The sequence below is a fragment of the Xenopus tropicalis genome, chromosome 6 (assembly GCF_000004195.4).
Source record: "Xenopus tropicalis strain Nigerian chromosome 6, UCB_Xtro_10.0, whole genome shotgun sequence".
Taxonomy (NCBI): Eukaryota; Metazoa; Chordata; class Amphibia; order Anura; family Pipidae; genus Xenopus; species Xenopus tropicalis.
Window position 1 is genome coordinate 120,993,924 of NC_030682.2, and position 17,194 is coordinate 121,011,117.

The 17,194-nt window shown below is 39.1% G+C and overlaps 1 protein-coding gene across 1 annotated transcript; it reads left to right on the plus strand.

The window, feature by feature from the left end:
• Positions 1-1,347: 1,347 nt before the first annotated feature.
• Positions 1,348-16,426, plus strand: terf1 (telomeric repeat binding factor (NIMA-interacting) 1). The gene is given in 12 exon segments (NM_001143922.1): positions 1,348-1,495; positions 3,125-3,217; positions 3,829-3,956; positions 4,913-4,999; positions 8,470-8,619; positions 8,760-8,845; positions 10,032-10,106; positions 10,273-10,356; positions 11,481-11,537; positions 11,627-11,721; positions 12,704-12,789; positions 16,250-16,426. Coding segments are annotated over 12 exon segments (1,266 nt in total).
• Positions 16,427-17,194: the final 768 nt, after the last annotated feature.

The following is a 17,194-nucleotide window of genomic DNA, read 5'->3' on the forward strand; positions in this document are numbered from 1 at the left end:
CCCTCTGGTGCCTGTCTAAAGGAGAACCCAACCTGAAATCGGGCAGATATCGATCGGGCAGGTAAAAAAGTCGGATCAGGGACCACATTGGCTCGTTGATGTGTTGCCCAATCCGACTTCTCCTATACCCATTGTTCTAATTTGATCGTTTGGCCCCAGGGCCAAACGACCGAATTAGCCTGGATTCGCCCGATATCCCCCATCTGTTGGTGTGGGATATCGGGAGAAGATTTGCTCGCTTGGCCACATCGGAATTGCCGGTGTAAAGTCCTACACATTGCTTTTGGCATTCTGAAGTTGCATTAAGTTTTCTCCTCCAGGCAAATTTACACGACTACGGTAAGCCAAAGCAATGTGTAGGACTCTCCACTGGTCACTCCTATTGTTGCTGATGGAAAGGCATTTCGGAAAGATTAGTCGCCCGCGCTAGCAGAGATCTGGGGCAACTAACTCGCTCCATGGGCCATCAGCCTAAGCCTCAAGCTATATAAGACAGAACATTGTTCAGTACACACAGTCTGTACAGGGAAATATCATCAATTTTACTGGGGGAAATAAATCTGGCGCCACTAATAATTATTACTCCGTGCTCTGGTAAAGGGATTAACATGGCATCTGGTCATCAAGGAAATAAGTCATTAGAGTAGTATATGAGCGAGTCATTTATGGTCATAGGGAAATTCTATTATATGAAATGATGCAATTTGGTTTTTCAGTTAAAGCAGGGCTATTATCTGCTGTGTATTAATATATGTTTACCATATCTATCTATGTGTCTAGCTAAATGTGTTTTTATTAAAATACATTCTCAGTTTGAGTCTGTGTTTAATTTGATATATGTGTAGGGACCTATAGAGTTCCCATTGCCTGTAGCCCTACAAGTTTCTCCGGTATCCGCACCCACATTAATGGCATAGAGGGAATAAGAACTATTTGAGGTGCCAATGTCCCGCCTCAGTGCCAGGGGAGCTGACCCGCCACGTATTTACGCATGAAACACTCTCATTGGGGTTACTGCGCTTTTAATCGATCACACGGTTCCCTATGGCAGTCATTACAACCCGTTATTTGTAGCTAGGAGACACTGGGGTAGTCGCACCGGCTTAGATAAAGACCACACGGCTTATCTGCTACGGACCTTCGCTTCCATGCCCGCTGCAGCTGTTTGGGGCAGGCAGATAAAGCACTGGGCTCCCCCATACTCGCCAGCCAATCATTATGCGTTGTTCAAAACAAACGGGCGCCAATCGCTCCAGTTTCCCGCGCATGCGCAGTGTTGGATATGGCAGTACGCACAGCCGGCAGCGCTCCGTGAGTTACTATATTGCACAAATCAATTACTCCACAATGGAAGAAGGGACGGACGGACCCCCGTTTGATGATACGGCCGCTGTCGCTACGAACTGGATGTGCGACTTTATGTTCGCCAGCATTTGTTTCTATTTCAGAGAAGATCGCACGGAGGAATTCCAGAGGAGCGCCAATGTTCTAGAATGTAAGCTACAACAATGCCCAGCCTGCCAGAGCCCTCTCCTTAGCGAGCGTCTGCCAGACACAAGCGCTGCTTCTCTTATCTTTATTTAATCGCACTGTCCGCTAACCGGCACCGAATGGGTGGGATTAGCAGCGTGTAAAGGGAGGTTTATTACTTAAAGGTGTGAGGCAACATCGTGCCTTGATTGGCTGCGGCGTCCGCCTACTTCTAGCCCCGCCTTTGTTTGAATCACCCATAGCAACCAATGAGATGCTGTGAATGCTCCCTACTGATACCTGCCCAGACCTGAAGGAAACTTTGGACAGTAGGTGCAGCAAAATAATAGAAGCATGATACATTTTTACATAAAGCTGTTGTAACCCCTTTTTGGCTAAAAAGCACTTTAAACTCAGGCTATGGTTAGAGCATGGAGCACATTGAACTCTTATGCATCAGGATGGGCCTCCGCTAGGTGGGAGAATGTAATGGAGGATGTTGTTGAACTATACCTGCCACTGTGTAGTGTAATAGATGTAAATGCTGATTATAGAATAGATCATGGACGCCAGGAGCTCTTGCAGGTTAACTAGATAATGCTTTATTGTCCAAGATAAGTTGTATCTTCAGGGTTATATAGTATACTCACTCAGATGTTAAGTAGACCAGCATACAGAAGTACAATAGATATTACAGATGATCAACAGGTAGAATATGATGTTTCCCTAGTTGTCCCTTCTCATCAAGAGGTTGGGTAGGTAAGACACCAACAGAGTGATAGTTATAGGCAGCTCACCGGCGTAGTCCCTTCTCAGCAAGAGGTTGGGCAAGGGATAGCTTTACAACTGTAACTGAGTACAAGGGCTTCTGCCCAATAATAGTAAAGATGTGAAGAGGTAAGGGATAAAGCCATAGGGAGCTTAACCCTATGGGTCCCTACACTGTCTTTCCTTGCTTCGGGGGGGGGAGTGACTTTTGTTTTTCACCCTTTTTAGTAACTTTCGCTATGTTATTGAATGTTCTGTTCTTCGTAATGTTTCAGTTGGTCTTTATTTTTTAAAATTTCAATGGTATTTGTCATCTACTGTATCTTTTTGTCTGTCAGGTTGAATTAATGCCATTAGCTAAAAACTATTGCTCTGTGAGTCTACTCATGCTATAGTTTTTGTTGATGTTTTATTACTTCTCTTTCTATTCAGGCCCACTCCTATTCATCTTTAAATCTCTCATTCAAACCACTAACTGGTTGCTGGAGTAAACTGGACCCTAGCAACCAGAATGGAATTGCATGCTGCTGAACAAAAAGCTAAAAAAATCCAAAGAACGTAAAATATTAAAACCAATTACAGTAGTCATAGAACATGAATGTTTGCATCACACTTAATAGTTAATTTAAAGGTGAGCGACCCCTTTCATTTAGCTAGTTGCACGTTTCACACCAGCCTACATTCACAACCCAGAATTGCACTGAATAGAACGAGAAGCACAATGTGACATTGGTCTTCACCTCTAGCGTCGTCCCACTATATCCTATTCTCCCAAAGATCGCTGCCTTGATTGCTGTAAAGTACCTACATGTCCATGGTAAATAAATGTTGGAAATATAATGGTATCTGAGGGCCCAAATATAATGACATTTTTATATAATAACAGGGCTGCTAGAGGGTTCTCGGAAAATAGACGCACACAGGAAGACAATACCTATTGCACAGTTCCTTATGCGAGTGTCCGAGGGGAAAAACCTGGGTAAGTAAATTATACCTCCTTTTAGCCACTGTTCAAATCATGATTCATGGCTGGATAATGTAACTCTCAGTAGTAATGGGGGTACAGGATCTTGTAGGAATGCTTGGGGTTTTCCGTATAAGGGATCTTTCTCTAATTTAAATCCCCTTACCTTTAGTCTACTTAAAATCATTTCAACATTAAACTAACCCAGTAGGATTGTTTTGCCAACAGTTTGGATTCATGTAGCTTAGTTACAATCAAGTACACGGTACTGTTTTATTATTAAAGAGATTTTTTTTTTTTTTGCTTATAATGGACTCTATGGGAGATGGATTTCTTGTCATTCAGAGCTTTCCAGATAACAGGTTTTTGGATAATGAATCCCATATTAGTCTGCCACCTAGTGTAAAGGGGGCACAGCAAGTGCAGCTTATAAGACACAGAGGATCATACCCTAACATCTAGAGGTGAGATGCGGTTGCTTGGAGTGGTGGGCACCCCACAGTTATCGCCCATAAAGCAGGAATTTTGGGAAATACTTTCTCAGTAGAATATTTGCTAAATAATTTTCTCATTAGATGTATATGATGTACAAACATTTCATGGCACTCACATGAGCTATTTTACAGATTCCCAGTTTGACACAGATGAGAGTCTGACACCTTTAGAAACCGCTTTAATGACTTTTAATCAAATTGAAGAAGAAGAGGATCTGAAGAATCTCCATGAAGAAATTGAGCTGGTTTTAAAAGTGCAGGTATTGTTGCTTTCAAGTAATGACCGACACTTCAACCATCTGTATTTATCTGCAACATCCTAGTTGTGCCAAAAGCAGGCTGTTTTACCAAAATGGTGCCTTAATTTAAAGGGCTTAAATAGAAACAACATGTTTTACTTATTTTATTTCTCGGTTGGTATTTCAGGGCCATGACGATAGGTAATGATCTGCTTCTTAATAATGGGGGGCTACTTATGTTTTCTCCTGTCATTGTACAAGGTGCAAAATAGTGACAACAGCTACATATTTCTTTAAAGGATAAATAAACCTTTAAAATAAGTGAATGTAAAATTGATGAGACTGCAACGTTTGCAATTTAAATGTATTGTTTTTTTTCAACGCTAACCTCAGATAACTTTTCTCATCTCATACCTAACCAGGAGAATATCAGACCAGCTCTCTTTCTTTCACCTGCATCACAGTCAGAGACAGAACAGCACGTAACGCTGTAACAAAATTCATTAAAATTAACAGTACATGTTCCCCTTAGTAGCTTTAAATTTTGAAAAAAATAATGAAAATAAATTCCAAGCCTGCTTAGAATAGTACTCTTATCAATTTTACTTCCATTTATTTTAAAGGTGTACATATAGTATAAGTTCTTTAATATTCCAACATCTGAGAGCAGAATGGAGAGATTGTAAGCTCTTTTGGGCAGGGCTCTCTTCACCTCTTGTATCGGTTATTGATTGCTTTATATGTTACTCTGTATGTCCAATGTATGTAACCCACTTATTGTACAGCGCTGTGGGATATGTTGGCACTTTATAAATAAATGTTAATAATAATAATAATTGTCACAATTTATTTTAGGAAATATTTTCTGTTCATGGAAAATCTTATGTTACAGTGTTCTAATGTAACCCAGTGGGTTTGGGTTTAAATGTCACAAATATACAAACATTCAGATTTTTAATAATTTCTTTGTCTTTAAGGCAGTTGTCATATGCATGGAAAAAGGAAAATTCAAACTGTCATCAGAAATCCTCGACAGACTCTTTCAAGAATCTGGGTCAAACACGGTACAGTAATTACTCTAAAGTGTAACTGCCATACGCTGACTTATTATTTTGCTGTGACAATAACTTTCATTTAATTCCTTTTTAGTGCCACCAAATGTAGAATTTATTGGAACCTGCATAAAATGACAAAAAATAGTGCCAGTGCCACAGATTGTATGCTTCTAACTGGCTCCTGCATCTGTGTCACACGCTTGCTTACATGGCAACACACAACTTAGATGAGAGACCTGACTGCAGGAAGAATGGCTTAATATATTGCAGCTCAGACATATTATCTGCACACTACTTGGAAGAAGTTGGACAGCACTGCATTATAATCTTCCCTTTTACCAACTATCCCTTATTTGTGATATTTTTCAGCTGGTTTCTCTCCTGCTCTTAATGTTGCCTTAGTTAGTTTTACTTTTGCTATCACATTGGAGCATATTTACTTAAGTGTAAATTGTTTCCTCGTCCAACGCTGCCAAATTTTTCTTAATTAGTTAGGTTTCCTCATGCAATTGCAGTGGTGAAAATTTTCTGGTGAATTTACATAATAAAGAAATTAGGTATGTGGTGGAGGGGACATAGACAATGCAAAAGTCCAACTTTGTTTTGTACCTAGGGCCTAAGTAGTGGAGGGTCGGTAATGAAATTCAGCATTGGCCACACCCCATGTTAACAGTCGTTGACACAACAGAGAAGTTTATCTCACAGTTGAGAAGGCATACTCTCCTGTTACAATTTGTCGCCCTCAAAGTCACTGCTTCCCAGTGTAAAATATTTTTACCTTGGATGCAAATAGCACAACCATAAAGCCAACACAGTGTAGTACTAAGGCACTATTAAGTTCAGAAATTGCAGTAATATGTCAAGTAAATAAACACCAACACACTATGGCTTATAACACATGTACTACTTTACTAAACAAAATTGCTACCAACAAACAATCCTAAACAATACAACACTACGCTAAATGTACTTTAGTGCATAAAGCCGTTTTAACACTTTGTGTAGGTGGTGAAGTTCAGCAGAGGTCTGAAGAGCTGCAGTCTTTATAGAAAGTTAGAATCCTTTCTTGCAAATCCAAGATGGGATCCCCTCTTTAATCCTGGGTGGCATTTTTCTTTTCGGTCCATCATGGGGTTCCCCCTAAACAGTCCTGTGCAAACTCTTTTCTACCCCAACTTTAAACAACACAGCCTAAGAAGAATAACTCCACCTGTAACATGGGGACCTTTTAGAACAAACTGATGATCCCTCCCATATTTCTGTATAAAAATCTAGAGCAAACTCCCCCACACAGTGGGAGAAAGATTAAAACAGGCTCTGGGTGGGGTACAGTGTCTGTGGTGTGAAGTCTTTTGCTTAGTTTTAACTAAATAAATAGCCAGTCCCGAGGTCTGCTGTATAGCGTTTTTTAAATTAAAGCCTGTCGGCTACTGTGTTAAAAGATAAAATAAAAATATATTAGTATTTTAAACAGGCCTACACATCTGAAAAACCTACATTATAGTTACATCACAACTTCACCAGGGAAAACCAGGTCTGCATGGGGATTCAAAATAGGACCTGGCATTTCAAATACACAAAGGCCCAAACAGCCCCCCCCCCCCCCCCCACCAACCCAATAAACTGAAATGTTACAGTAACCCCGGTGGCATATTCCAGAATCCACAGGTTGCCAGTCCGGGCCTGGGAAAAGCCCAAAGCCCACCAAGGATTTTCTAGTACTAAGTAGGCCACGGTTACCATGGCCAGGTATTGCAGCTTCCTCCAGGAAACTAATCTAATCACTGCAGAGCTGAGTACTGGGGATCTTACAGGTATATAATAGAATACCTAGCGGTACCTGCACAGGCACTGCCATTCCCTCCTGCTTTCTCCTCTGCTTCCTCTTTCTTTATCTACCCTTTTATCTTCCTTCTTTCCCTTCAGTACTTTTTGCTTCACCTTCATTCTCTTCCCAATTTATATCTTCATCTCTTCTCAATTCTACTCCCCTTCTTAATCTACGTTTTTCTCTGCAACTTTATTTTATTATCCATTCACCTTTTCTGCAATTACATGTTTTCCTGCCATTCCTCATTCTGCTTCCCTCTGTATCTTCGTGTACTTTTGAACTGCTCCATACAGCTGCATCTATAGTTAAAGATGCTTAATCAACATATACAGTTTTTAAATTTAAAATAAATATTTTTGTTTTTTCAATTGCTGGAATCCTGGGTTTGGTGAATTCTGTTTACTCTGGTAGATATTTTCCTTTTAATATAAAAAGCCTCTGAATATATTTTATTCTTAATCTGTACTGGGCAGTAATCCGCTGTTTATAGCATGCACCATAAAATGCAGTTATGCTTTATAACCACAAGGTGTCAGTGCCAAAATATCTTCCACTCTATCTAATATTGTATTTCTAACCCATATCGTTTTCTCTAGTCTTTGTAAATACACACATTAATGGTACTAAGCACTATATGATTCTCCTCCACCACCCTTGGTTGTAACTAGCCTCCTGTATTTGGATACATTTTGTTACATATATTATTACAAGTAGAAATAGTCATTAACCTATTTCTAGTTCATACATTAGAATATGACAGAAGCACTGGATGGTGCATTGCTTATCAAGATGAATAACTTCTACAACTTCATCCCTCATGATAGGGGTGTGGAGTTTGTCCCCCCCTTCCTTTTTGGCTCATGTAAAAAAGGAAGGGGGGAGAAGTAGACCATGCAGCTCCCTATTAGTCAAGGCTACCGTCCATGCAAAACAGGAGCATCTACTTACTACAGTTGTTGGCAATATTTGTCATAAGATACTTTGCCCAAAGCCACATCATAGGCTATTTCGCATGCCATATAAATTATAGATTGCCCATGTTGCATGGTTTATGTGGGTCAGACATCGTGTGTGATCCATGAAAACATGCAAGCCATTTTGCTGTTTGTGGCATATGGTCCAGCAACTGAAATTCCAGATAGCAGGATACAAGGGTTGTTATATAAAGAGGCAATGTCAATTAGGAATCTGGAAACCTTGGCACCACAAGGGTGCCATTTGCAATACAACTGTAATCCAGTTTTTTTATAGACAAACAATACTACTTGTGATTTAGTTCTTGTTTTTATTGAGGCAATATGATGATCTGTTCAGCTGAAAATTGCATGGATTGTGAAAGTGTTATGATTGCATATAAAACACCATCATTTGTTGGTGTTACTGTTCCTTTAGTTCTGTGCATGGCTGTGCTGAACTCCCTTCTCTCCACATCTTCCTCTCAAAAGTGCCTGCCATGTCTCCTATTCGGCTGCTTACCCACCTGCTAAAAACAGACTGTACCTTAGATTCTTTCAAGTTTGGCAGTGCATGTATATCTGTTTATATTGCAATTACACCAATGTAGGTTTTAGTCTAACTGACCTGTTATAGCTTATATAATACCACCTTCGGAAGCATCTTTATTGTTTTTCTCTTTTTGTCATGTTAGTATGTGAGAATGAAGTTAGCAATGCTGATAGAGAAGAAAGATCCATATCACGAGTTTCTGCAGAATTTCACTTATGCTCAAATGATGAAGAAAATAAAAACTTACATCACCCTGAAGATGAAGGCAAGGCCACCAGTTTTTCTTTTGGAGGTGAGTGCAGCTAAAACTCAGTGTGCTTGTTTTGCAGCCCCCTTGAATGTTCCTATGAAATGTTTTTCTTTATAGCTAATAAATGTATATTATCTTCTGCTTTTAAACAAATGCTTGGCTTCTTGTGTTTGTTTATGAAGGCAGCAGCCAAGGTGGTAGAAGCTGTGGCAAAGGGAGAGCTGGAGATTCAGACAAAAGAAAGGGAAGATTGTGAGACAAATGAAAGGTTGGTACTTGCTTAGGAACAATTCTTTTTCTTTCTTATTTCTTGCGAGGGAAATTGTATGCATAGAAATCAGTGATTCTGTTCTAGAGTTGTCAAATTTGAAATAGGGGTTTTCTGACATTTCCCCAGCAGTTCAAAGTTTAGCATATTTATTATCCTTTTCCTGATATTCAGGTATTTTGACTATTCTTATTTATTAAAGTATTTTACCCATTCTTGCTACTGCTTTCTTATGGCTGAAATCTTGCAGGGTTGCACAAGCAACTGATTCAATAATATTGGCAGGTAGGGAGGGCATTTATGATGGACGGCAAAACTTCCCAGTGTCATACGACTAAAGCTGTAAAGGCTATACATGTAAAGGCTGATAGACAAGCAGATCTAATTTGACCACACAATCTTTGGCAAGGTACCGAAGTTTGGATAATACTGGACCTTTTTGGCAAGAAGAACATAAATGGATTTTTAGCCACAGTACATGTTGGTGAGGCAGAGAGTTCCAAGTGCCCCATAAATTGGCTTATAAGCTGCCAAGTCAGTCTGGAGGGGCCAAATCAAAAGCTTTCATCAGCCAGTGTATTGTAAGGCATGGATTTTCAGTGGGTCCAAAATCATTCTTGTTACATCAGCATTTATGAGTATAAGTGGGAGCTGCCAGATAGCTTCCTTTAATTAAGGCATTCTCACTGGTATGCAAAAGTAGTACACAATTTTTTTTTATGACCTCAGGCATTGCCTTTGCCGTTGTACATGTGATGAAACTTAGTAGCACCCATTCATGTATAGAAATGGATACCCACCCTTTAAAACAGGGATCCCCAGCCTTATTTACTTGTGAGCCACACAAGCATGAAAAAAAAGTTCTTGGGATGCCAAATAAGGAATTGGGTTAGTTGGTAGCCCCATGTTGACTGCTGGCCTGCAGGAGGCTCTGCTAGGAGTAAAACTGGGTCTGTGCTTCCAAAACTTGCCTCCAAGCCAGACATTTAAAAATGGGCATCTACTTTAAGGGCACTGGGAGCAAAATCAAAAGGGGGTGGTGAGCATCATGTTGCTTGTGAGCCATTGGTTGGGGATCACTGCTTTAAAGGAACTGCTGAAATCCAGTGAACTGAGAATTTTCAGTTAAATGTGCTTGTTGTCACTGCCTTGCATAGTATCCTGACACAGTATTGCATTTATGTAGTTTGGAAAATAAAGAAGAAAATTCTTCAGGTGAATGTGAAGAAAAAGATGTGCAATCGTGCAGCAACATTGACCAGTAAGCCTAATCCTCCCTAATATTTATGTGAACCGTAAACAAAGTACATTTATTCCATGTAAAGTGAGCACAAAGGATGCTGAATGCTTTCTTTTCACTACTTTAGTTCTTTGTATATTATTTATTTGCTTTTTATACAGCTGTGTGTAATCTTTATTCCCTGTAGTCTGGAAAACAGAGAGGAGATTTCATCAAGTGAATATGAAGAGGTGGCTGAGCAGCAGAAAGCGTGTAACAGAGACATTAACCAGTAAGTTGGTGCCCCTCATCTACTCCCCTTATGTCAACCCTTAGCATGACGTACATGTTGTAAAGCAGTGGAGCTGGAGCTTTTCCCAACTCTCTGGCTTCCATCAGCATGCACAGTTGAAGCCAAGCTGGTCCTGACCAAAGATACTCCTGGTTGGCAATCAACCCCAGAGAGCTGAGAAAAGGACACAAAATGCCCAGAGATGGCTCTGCATTTAATTCTCAGGTAAATGCAAAATGGGGTAGTGATGATGAGTACAGGTTCAGTGGGGTCTATAATGAATACATGGGGGGGAGCCTATGACAGCTTAGGGGCAAAAGTTCAATCAAAAACATTTGATTTGAAGCATAACATAAGTGGTATATAGATGATACCTTTATTGGCTAACTAGGATTATAATCATTGCAGTTCCTTCTTCAAACTGATTACAACTTCATATTAAAATTTGTATCACTTTTTCAACTGTGGTACAAAAAGCTTTAGCTGCTATCTACTCCAGTTATACATTGTGTAACAGGCAGTTTACCAGGTTTAATTAATGTGCTTGATCGTGCATAGCACAGAACTTTAACTTATGGGTGCTTACTGGGCGCTATTTATATACATTTTATTTGGGCACTTATCCATTATAATAACTGCCTTCATTATAATAAGTCTGTTTTCTTATTCTCCCCTAAGGTCTCCTCCTTTGCTGTTCTTGCTTTTATAAATTCCATGTCAGTGGTCATAGCAAGATGACTTAAATTCCTCTGCTCTCAGTGATGTGACTCCTACTGAATTCACTAGCGCCCTTGTCAGCAGAACTGTGGGAACAATAGTGCAGCTTCATACAATTTGGATTATAAAGGATCCAGCTGCTAATTGACAATTTATTGGAAACAAACATTGTGTTCTGTATGATTATCATTTTTCTGACTCAAAGCATTATTATATTATTATACAGGAAATATCTACCAGAAATGAGCCAAAAATATCAGCCCAGAAGCCTCTATTGGCATGTACTGACTGGCTAAGAATGTTGAGAGCTGCTACTGAGGGAATGTGGCTTTCATCTACACAACTAATTCTAATTTATATTACAGTAGATTTGTTGCATAAGTAACACATTTGCTTACTCTCCACAGGAATGAACTAACAAATACTAGTAACATACAGGAAACAACAGAAAAATGCACAAAGAGGTAAAATAAGCACTTTCCTTCAAAGAATGTATTCTGAGCACTAAGCATGATTCTTCTAGGTAACATACATGTGTTTTGAATGTATACAGGCACCAGAGACGGCTGTTCTCTATAGCACAGCGCACACCTTGGAATCCTGAAAAACCCTGCACTAGTAAAAGGTTACTGAGCAATATAAACATAGGTATGTAAGTATGGAAATAATATTCCTCACAGGTGGAGTAACTTATTCTGTGATACATGTAGATATGGGATAGTATTTAAAGGGTATATCCATCCAAAAGAAAAGTAAAAATCATACAAAAACAAAGCTGATAACTACCTGTTACTTCATTATATTGTAACATTAGTCCGATCTGCCTTCAGTTCTCATAACTCCTTTACCCTTCTCACATATGAAGCATCTACACAGCAATTCACAAGAAGCAGGGCTAATGAAATATCCAGGTGTAGAGTATGCCCATCAGCTGCAGCTTTATTTGCTTTCCTTTTTTTTTCACAAATTTCATTACTTTGAAATTTGACATGGGGATAGCCATTTCCTTACTTTCCCAGGGTGCGGCAGCCATGTCATTTGTTCTCATGATAAACTTCAGTCACACTTTACTGCAGCATTGAAAGCTGTAGTCATATCACCCCCAGCCAATCAGCAGAACAACAGGCAGTTAACAAGATAGCAACTAATGCCTCCATGTTTCTATGCTGATGCCCCTACTCTGCTTTGGCTCTAGCACTTCTGGAAACTGTTACATGGGGAAACAGGTAAAACTACTAATACTGCTTTCCAGTCACTTTAGGATGATGGCACAGGGGGAGATTTGTTGCCTACAGGAAATCTGTGATACACACCAGCGAGAAATCTCCCAAATATTCTTTGGCCTTGATGTCAGTGGGAATCTATTTACAAAAGGAAGTGGCATGGGTGGCTTTAGTCATTTCTTTGCCAGTGAAAAAGCACTGTGGAAAAACTGTCCCATAAGCCATTAGCCTGAATTGACTTGTCCAGTAAAGGCGATGTGTGTATCTGCCATACCTAAAGTTGATTTAGCCCAGTGCACCCACCTGACCAACTCTATTCTCCTGTCTATTGTCTTTTTCACAATAAGATTTTGAGAGTAATTGTTACAATGTTGATTAATTTTAATTAATCTTTTTTTATTTTCCAGGAAAGAGAAATAGGGAGAATCAAGAAAATATCAGTGATGATAGGACAGAAAAGCCCTTAAGTTCTAGTGCTCCTAAAAGGAAACAGGTATGGTTTGTTGGTTTGTGAAAAAGTAAAATTTGTGAGTGCAGTGGGCAAACCACTAGCCCAGCGCTCCTGGATCATTTGCATTGAAGGAAACTAAACAATGTAGGTCTCTCTAAAAATATATATTGGATAAACAAGCTCATATGTAAAAACACTGCTTCATCTAAATAAACCATTTTCATAAAAATATACTTTTTTAGTAGTATGTGCTATTGGGTACTCCTAAATGGAATTGCCATTTTAAGAATTATGGGCCATCGCCAGGGGCCACCCCCTGTCTTTTACTCCCACACTACTTCCTGTTACAGTTAGAGCTGCATTATTTCTGGTCTTGTGATCTGTGAGGGAGCACACAGCCCATCACTAAATGGCGGTTTAAGGGAAAGGATGTAAAAGGGGAATATTTACTGATATATATATATATATATAATATATATTCCAGTTTGGCAAAATTATTTACTAGTTTATATTATGTTAAGTGACCTGTCTGTTTGTTAAGTATTTATTCTGGGGGTTTAGTTTTCCTTTAATTATCCCTTTAATAGGCAGCAAAGAAGAACCATCGGTTAATTTCTAACTTTTGTGAGTTTTTCTTGGTAATATTTATGCATGCTGTTCTACAGGAGTGAAAATCTATTAGGTTTTCCATATAGTCCCCTGTTGGAAATCAATTGCAAAAGGCCACTTCTGATGGGTATGGGTATGCTGGCAATACAGCTGGCTTGCTACAGTGATGCTAAACAGCATTCATATATTATCATATGTGCCCCACTTCATGCAGAAAGGGTAGAAGCTTGAGAGTGTATTGTATAAGAAACAGGCACATATGATTTTAGTATCTTATAACTTATCTAATCTTGCCAGGCCAAGGATTTATTGGTGTGCTATGGAAGGGCTGCTACCACTCCGTGTGTGCAGAAACTAACATGAATGGCATCCACCTGACTGCACACATCCACATCCTGAAATCCACGTCCTGTGTGCAGTGACTGGAGCATTCTATTCATACCATGTACACACGGAGTGGTAGCGGGACACGTGTCACAGCCCTTTGAGATAAGGAGACACTTGTCATACAGAGGCCATGTCAGTGGACTGGTCATTTATTTTCCCATCATCTCCCCTTTTTGGCAGAACATTTTTCGTACAGCAAACAACTAACCATGCGGGGTGTCAGTACTGTACTACCAATTGCTGGACCATCTGTCAGTGACTCCCAACATGAATGTGTTGGTTGCAGCCAGAACAAATGTTTGGTTTAGAAACTTACAAATAAGTTGTTAAATATATAAAGCAATATAAAACAAACAAAAAAAATGCATATTAAAGTTCAGCTATTTTACCAAGGAAGCATCTAATACAGGTATGGGATCCCTTATCCGGAAACCCATTATCCAGAAAGCTCTGAATTACGGAAAGCCCATCTCCCATAGACTCCATTTTAATCAAATAATTCAGAATTTTAAAAATGATTTTCTTTTTCTCTATAGTAATAAAACAGTACCTTGTAAATGATCCTAACTAAGATATAAATAATCCTTATTGGAGGCAAAACAATCCTGTTGGGTTTAATTAATGTTTTATTGATTTTTTAGTAGACTTAAGGTATAGAGATCCAAATTACGGAAAGACCCCTTATCCAGAATACCCTTGGTCCAGAGCATTCTGGATAACGGATCCTATACCTGTAGAAGATTGTATGGATCTGTGCTTATTCTGAAAAACGGATTCATTTTAGAAAGGCAAGTTTAGATGTAGTTTCCGAAAAGCCAAATAAGCTTTATATACAGCAATGATATGGATCACTTGGGTCGATATCATTAATTTCTGTCGTGAACCCTGCCTATGGCGCTTACCCTCAGTATAAGTGACGGGTAGTTACCTGAAATGTAATAATTAAACGTTTCTTTATTTTCCCAAGGTTGCAGTAGTGCTAGCTCTGGCCACCATCCTTGGTTACAGTCACAATAGCTGAGCTTTTCTTTAGATAATTGCTGCAGATTTTGCCAGCAGGGGTATATATGATCTCTCGCTAGACCTGTTCCAGAATACTGTTCCCACAAAACTTCACAGGCTGGTTTAATTGCACTTGTGATTGGTCTATAGTCTAGCAGAGAATACAATTACTCATTCATGAAATCGGAATTGTATGCATTCCAAAACGAGAAAACGTTACAGTAGGCAGAGGTAACTGCTGCGCTGGGTAACTGGCCCTTTGGATGTTTCTGTTTCTAGTTTTCTTCTTGATCTGCGGTTTGCTTATATATTAAGCGCTCAGGGCACTGCCTTTAGATCTCCCATTGCTTATGCTTTTCCATATCTAATAATACTCTACATTTCCTGCTATTTATTACCCAGTCAGATTATGGGCTGGCAGAAGTGTTATTTGATTACAGGGACAGAATGTGTGTAATTTGTACATGTATGGGACCTGTTATCCAAAATGCTCAGGTTTCCGGGGTTTTCCGGATAAGGGATCTTTCCGTAATTTGGATCTCCATATACTTTAAATCTACTAAATTAGTAACATTAGATAAACCCAATAGGGTTGTTTTGCCTCCAATGTAGATTCATGCATTTTAGTTACCATAATGTACAAGATACTTTTTTATTATTACAGAGAAGGAAATTTAAATTTATTTGATTAAAATGGAGTCTGTAGGAGGTGGCCTTCCCATAGTTTGGAGTTTTTTTCCATATCAGGTTTCCAGATAACAGATCCCACACGCTTGGTCATCTACACTGGGCTACTGATCAAATTAAAATCCCACATATAAACAAGCACTGGAATCCGAGACACAATAACATCAAATTAAGAGTACAGCTATGGGACCTGTAATCCAGAATGCGCGGACCTGGACTTTTCTGGATAAGGGATCTTTCTGTAATTTGGATTGCCATGCCTTAAGTCTACTAAAAAAATTATTTTAACATTAATTGAACACAATAGGTTTTTTTTTCCCAATAAGGATTCATTATATTTTCGATCAAGTACAAGGTACTGTCGTAAAGGGAAAAAGGAATTTTAAAAATTTTAATTATTTGCTTAAATTTGAGTCTGTGTGGGGGTGGCCTTTTTGTAATTCAGAAGTTTCTGGTTAATGGGTTTCTGGATAATGCATCCCATACCTGTACAACCAGCACCTAAAATGTGAATATACAGACACATCTTACCAGATGTCTGGAAATTTCAATGCCTGGCTCAAAGAACTATAAAAATTAACCAAATTGGCCCCAAAACAAAATATTATTTCATTCACCCAATTAAAAAAAAAATTTTACACACAGTTCCCCACAGAAGAAAGCAGGTTCTTGGGGAAAGTATAACCTCATTGTAGCTTCAATCCCAAAGGCTAGGCCGAGGTATTAAATCACTGCATATTCTCATTCCACTGGAATCCTTACCCAGTAGCAAGTCTACCTACATCTATGCTTATTGGTGTTTCTGTTTATTCTCTAGCACTGGACGTGGGAAGAAGATGAACTGTTGAAGAAAGGAGTAAGAAAATTCGGAGTGGGAAACTGGAGCAAAATTCTCATTCATTATGACTTTAGGAACAGAACAGGAGTCATGCTGAAAGACAGATGGAGGACCATGAAGAAATTAAAGATTGTTGAAAGTGATACTGAGCCCTGAGGCCAATTACCTTCTTATAAAAGTGTATATATTTGTTTCCACATTATGTCTGTAAAATATAAAGAACACTTGTATATTTGTGTGATATGTCGACTTGCAGATGTACACACTAGAAAATTTGTTTTTATACTTAAAAAGTAAAATACATTCTTACTTTAACAGAGTGTTCTTAGTATTGTCAATTCCTTTATTCACCTTTTACAACTTACTGCTAGATGTACCGGGTATATCCAAATATACCATGTATGGCAACCATGGCACCTTCAAATAACGATGAAGCAACAAAACCTGTATAATCATTGTGGGGTGTTCCCAGTATTTTATTGCGGTGCTTCAGACACAAGCAGAAGAATCAAACGTTTTGGGACAGTAACTTGTGATTATATGTATTATTGCTTCATCTTTATTTGGTTATATATACTGGCGGTGGAAGATGCCAGTTAGATACCTGTTTTCCCCTCAAAATTCCACATAATCTTTGCACCTTCTGCTGCTTTATCTTAACTGGTAACTGTTGTCTTTAAACCTAACACACACGCACACACACACACACACATATATATAGATATGTGGATTTCATATTAAAGGAGAACTAAACCCCCTTGAGTACAAAATCCCCACTCAACTGCTCTCCATCAGCCCCCCTCACCAGCATGGCGGAGATTGCAAGCGCCATATTCACTCCATTTTGATCCTTTTCGTGTCTCTGCTTTGAAATGGAACCTGTAGGAACATGTGCAGTGTGGAATCAGCCATTTTGGACCACCC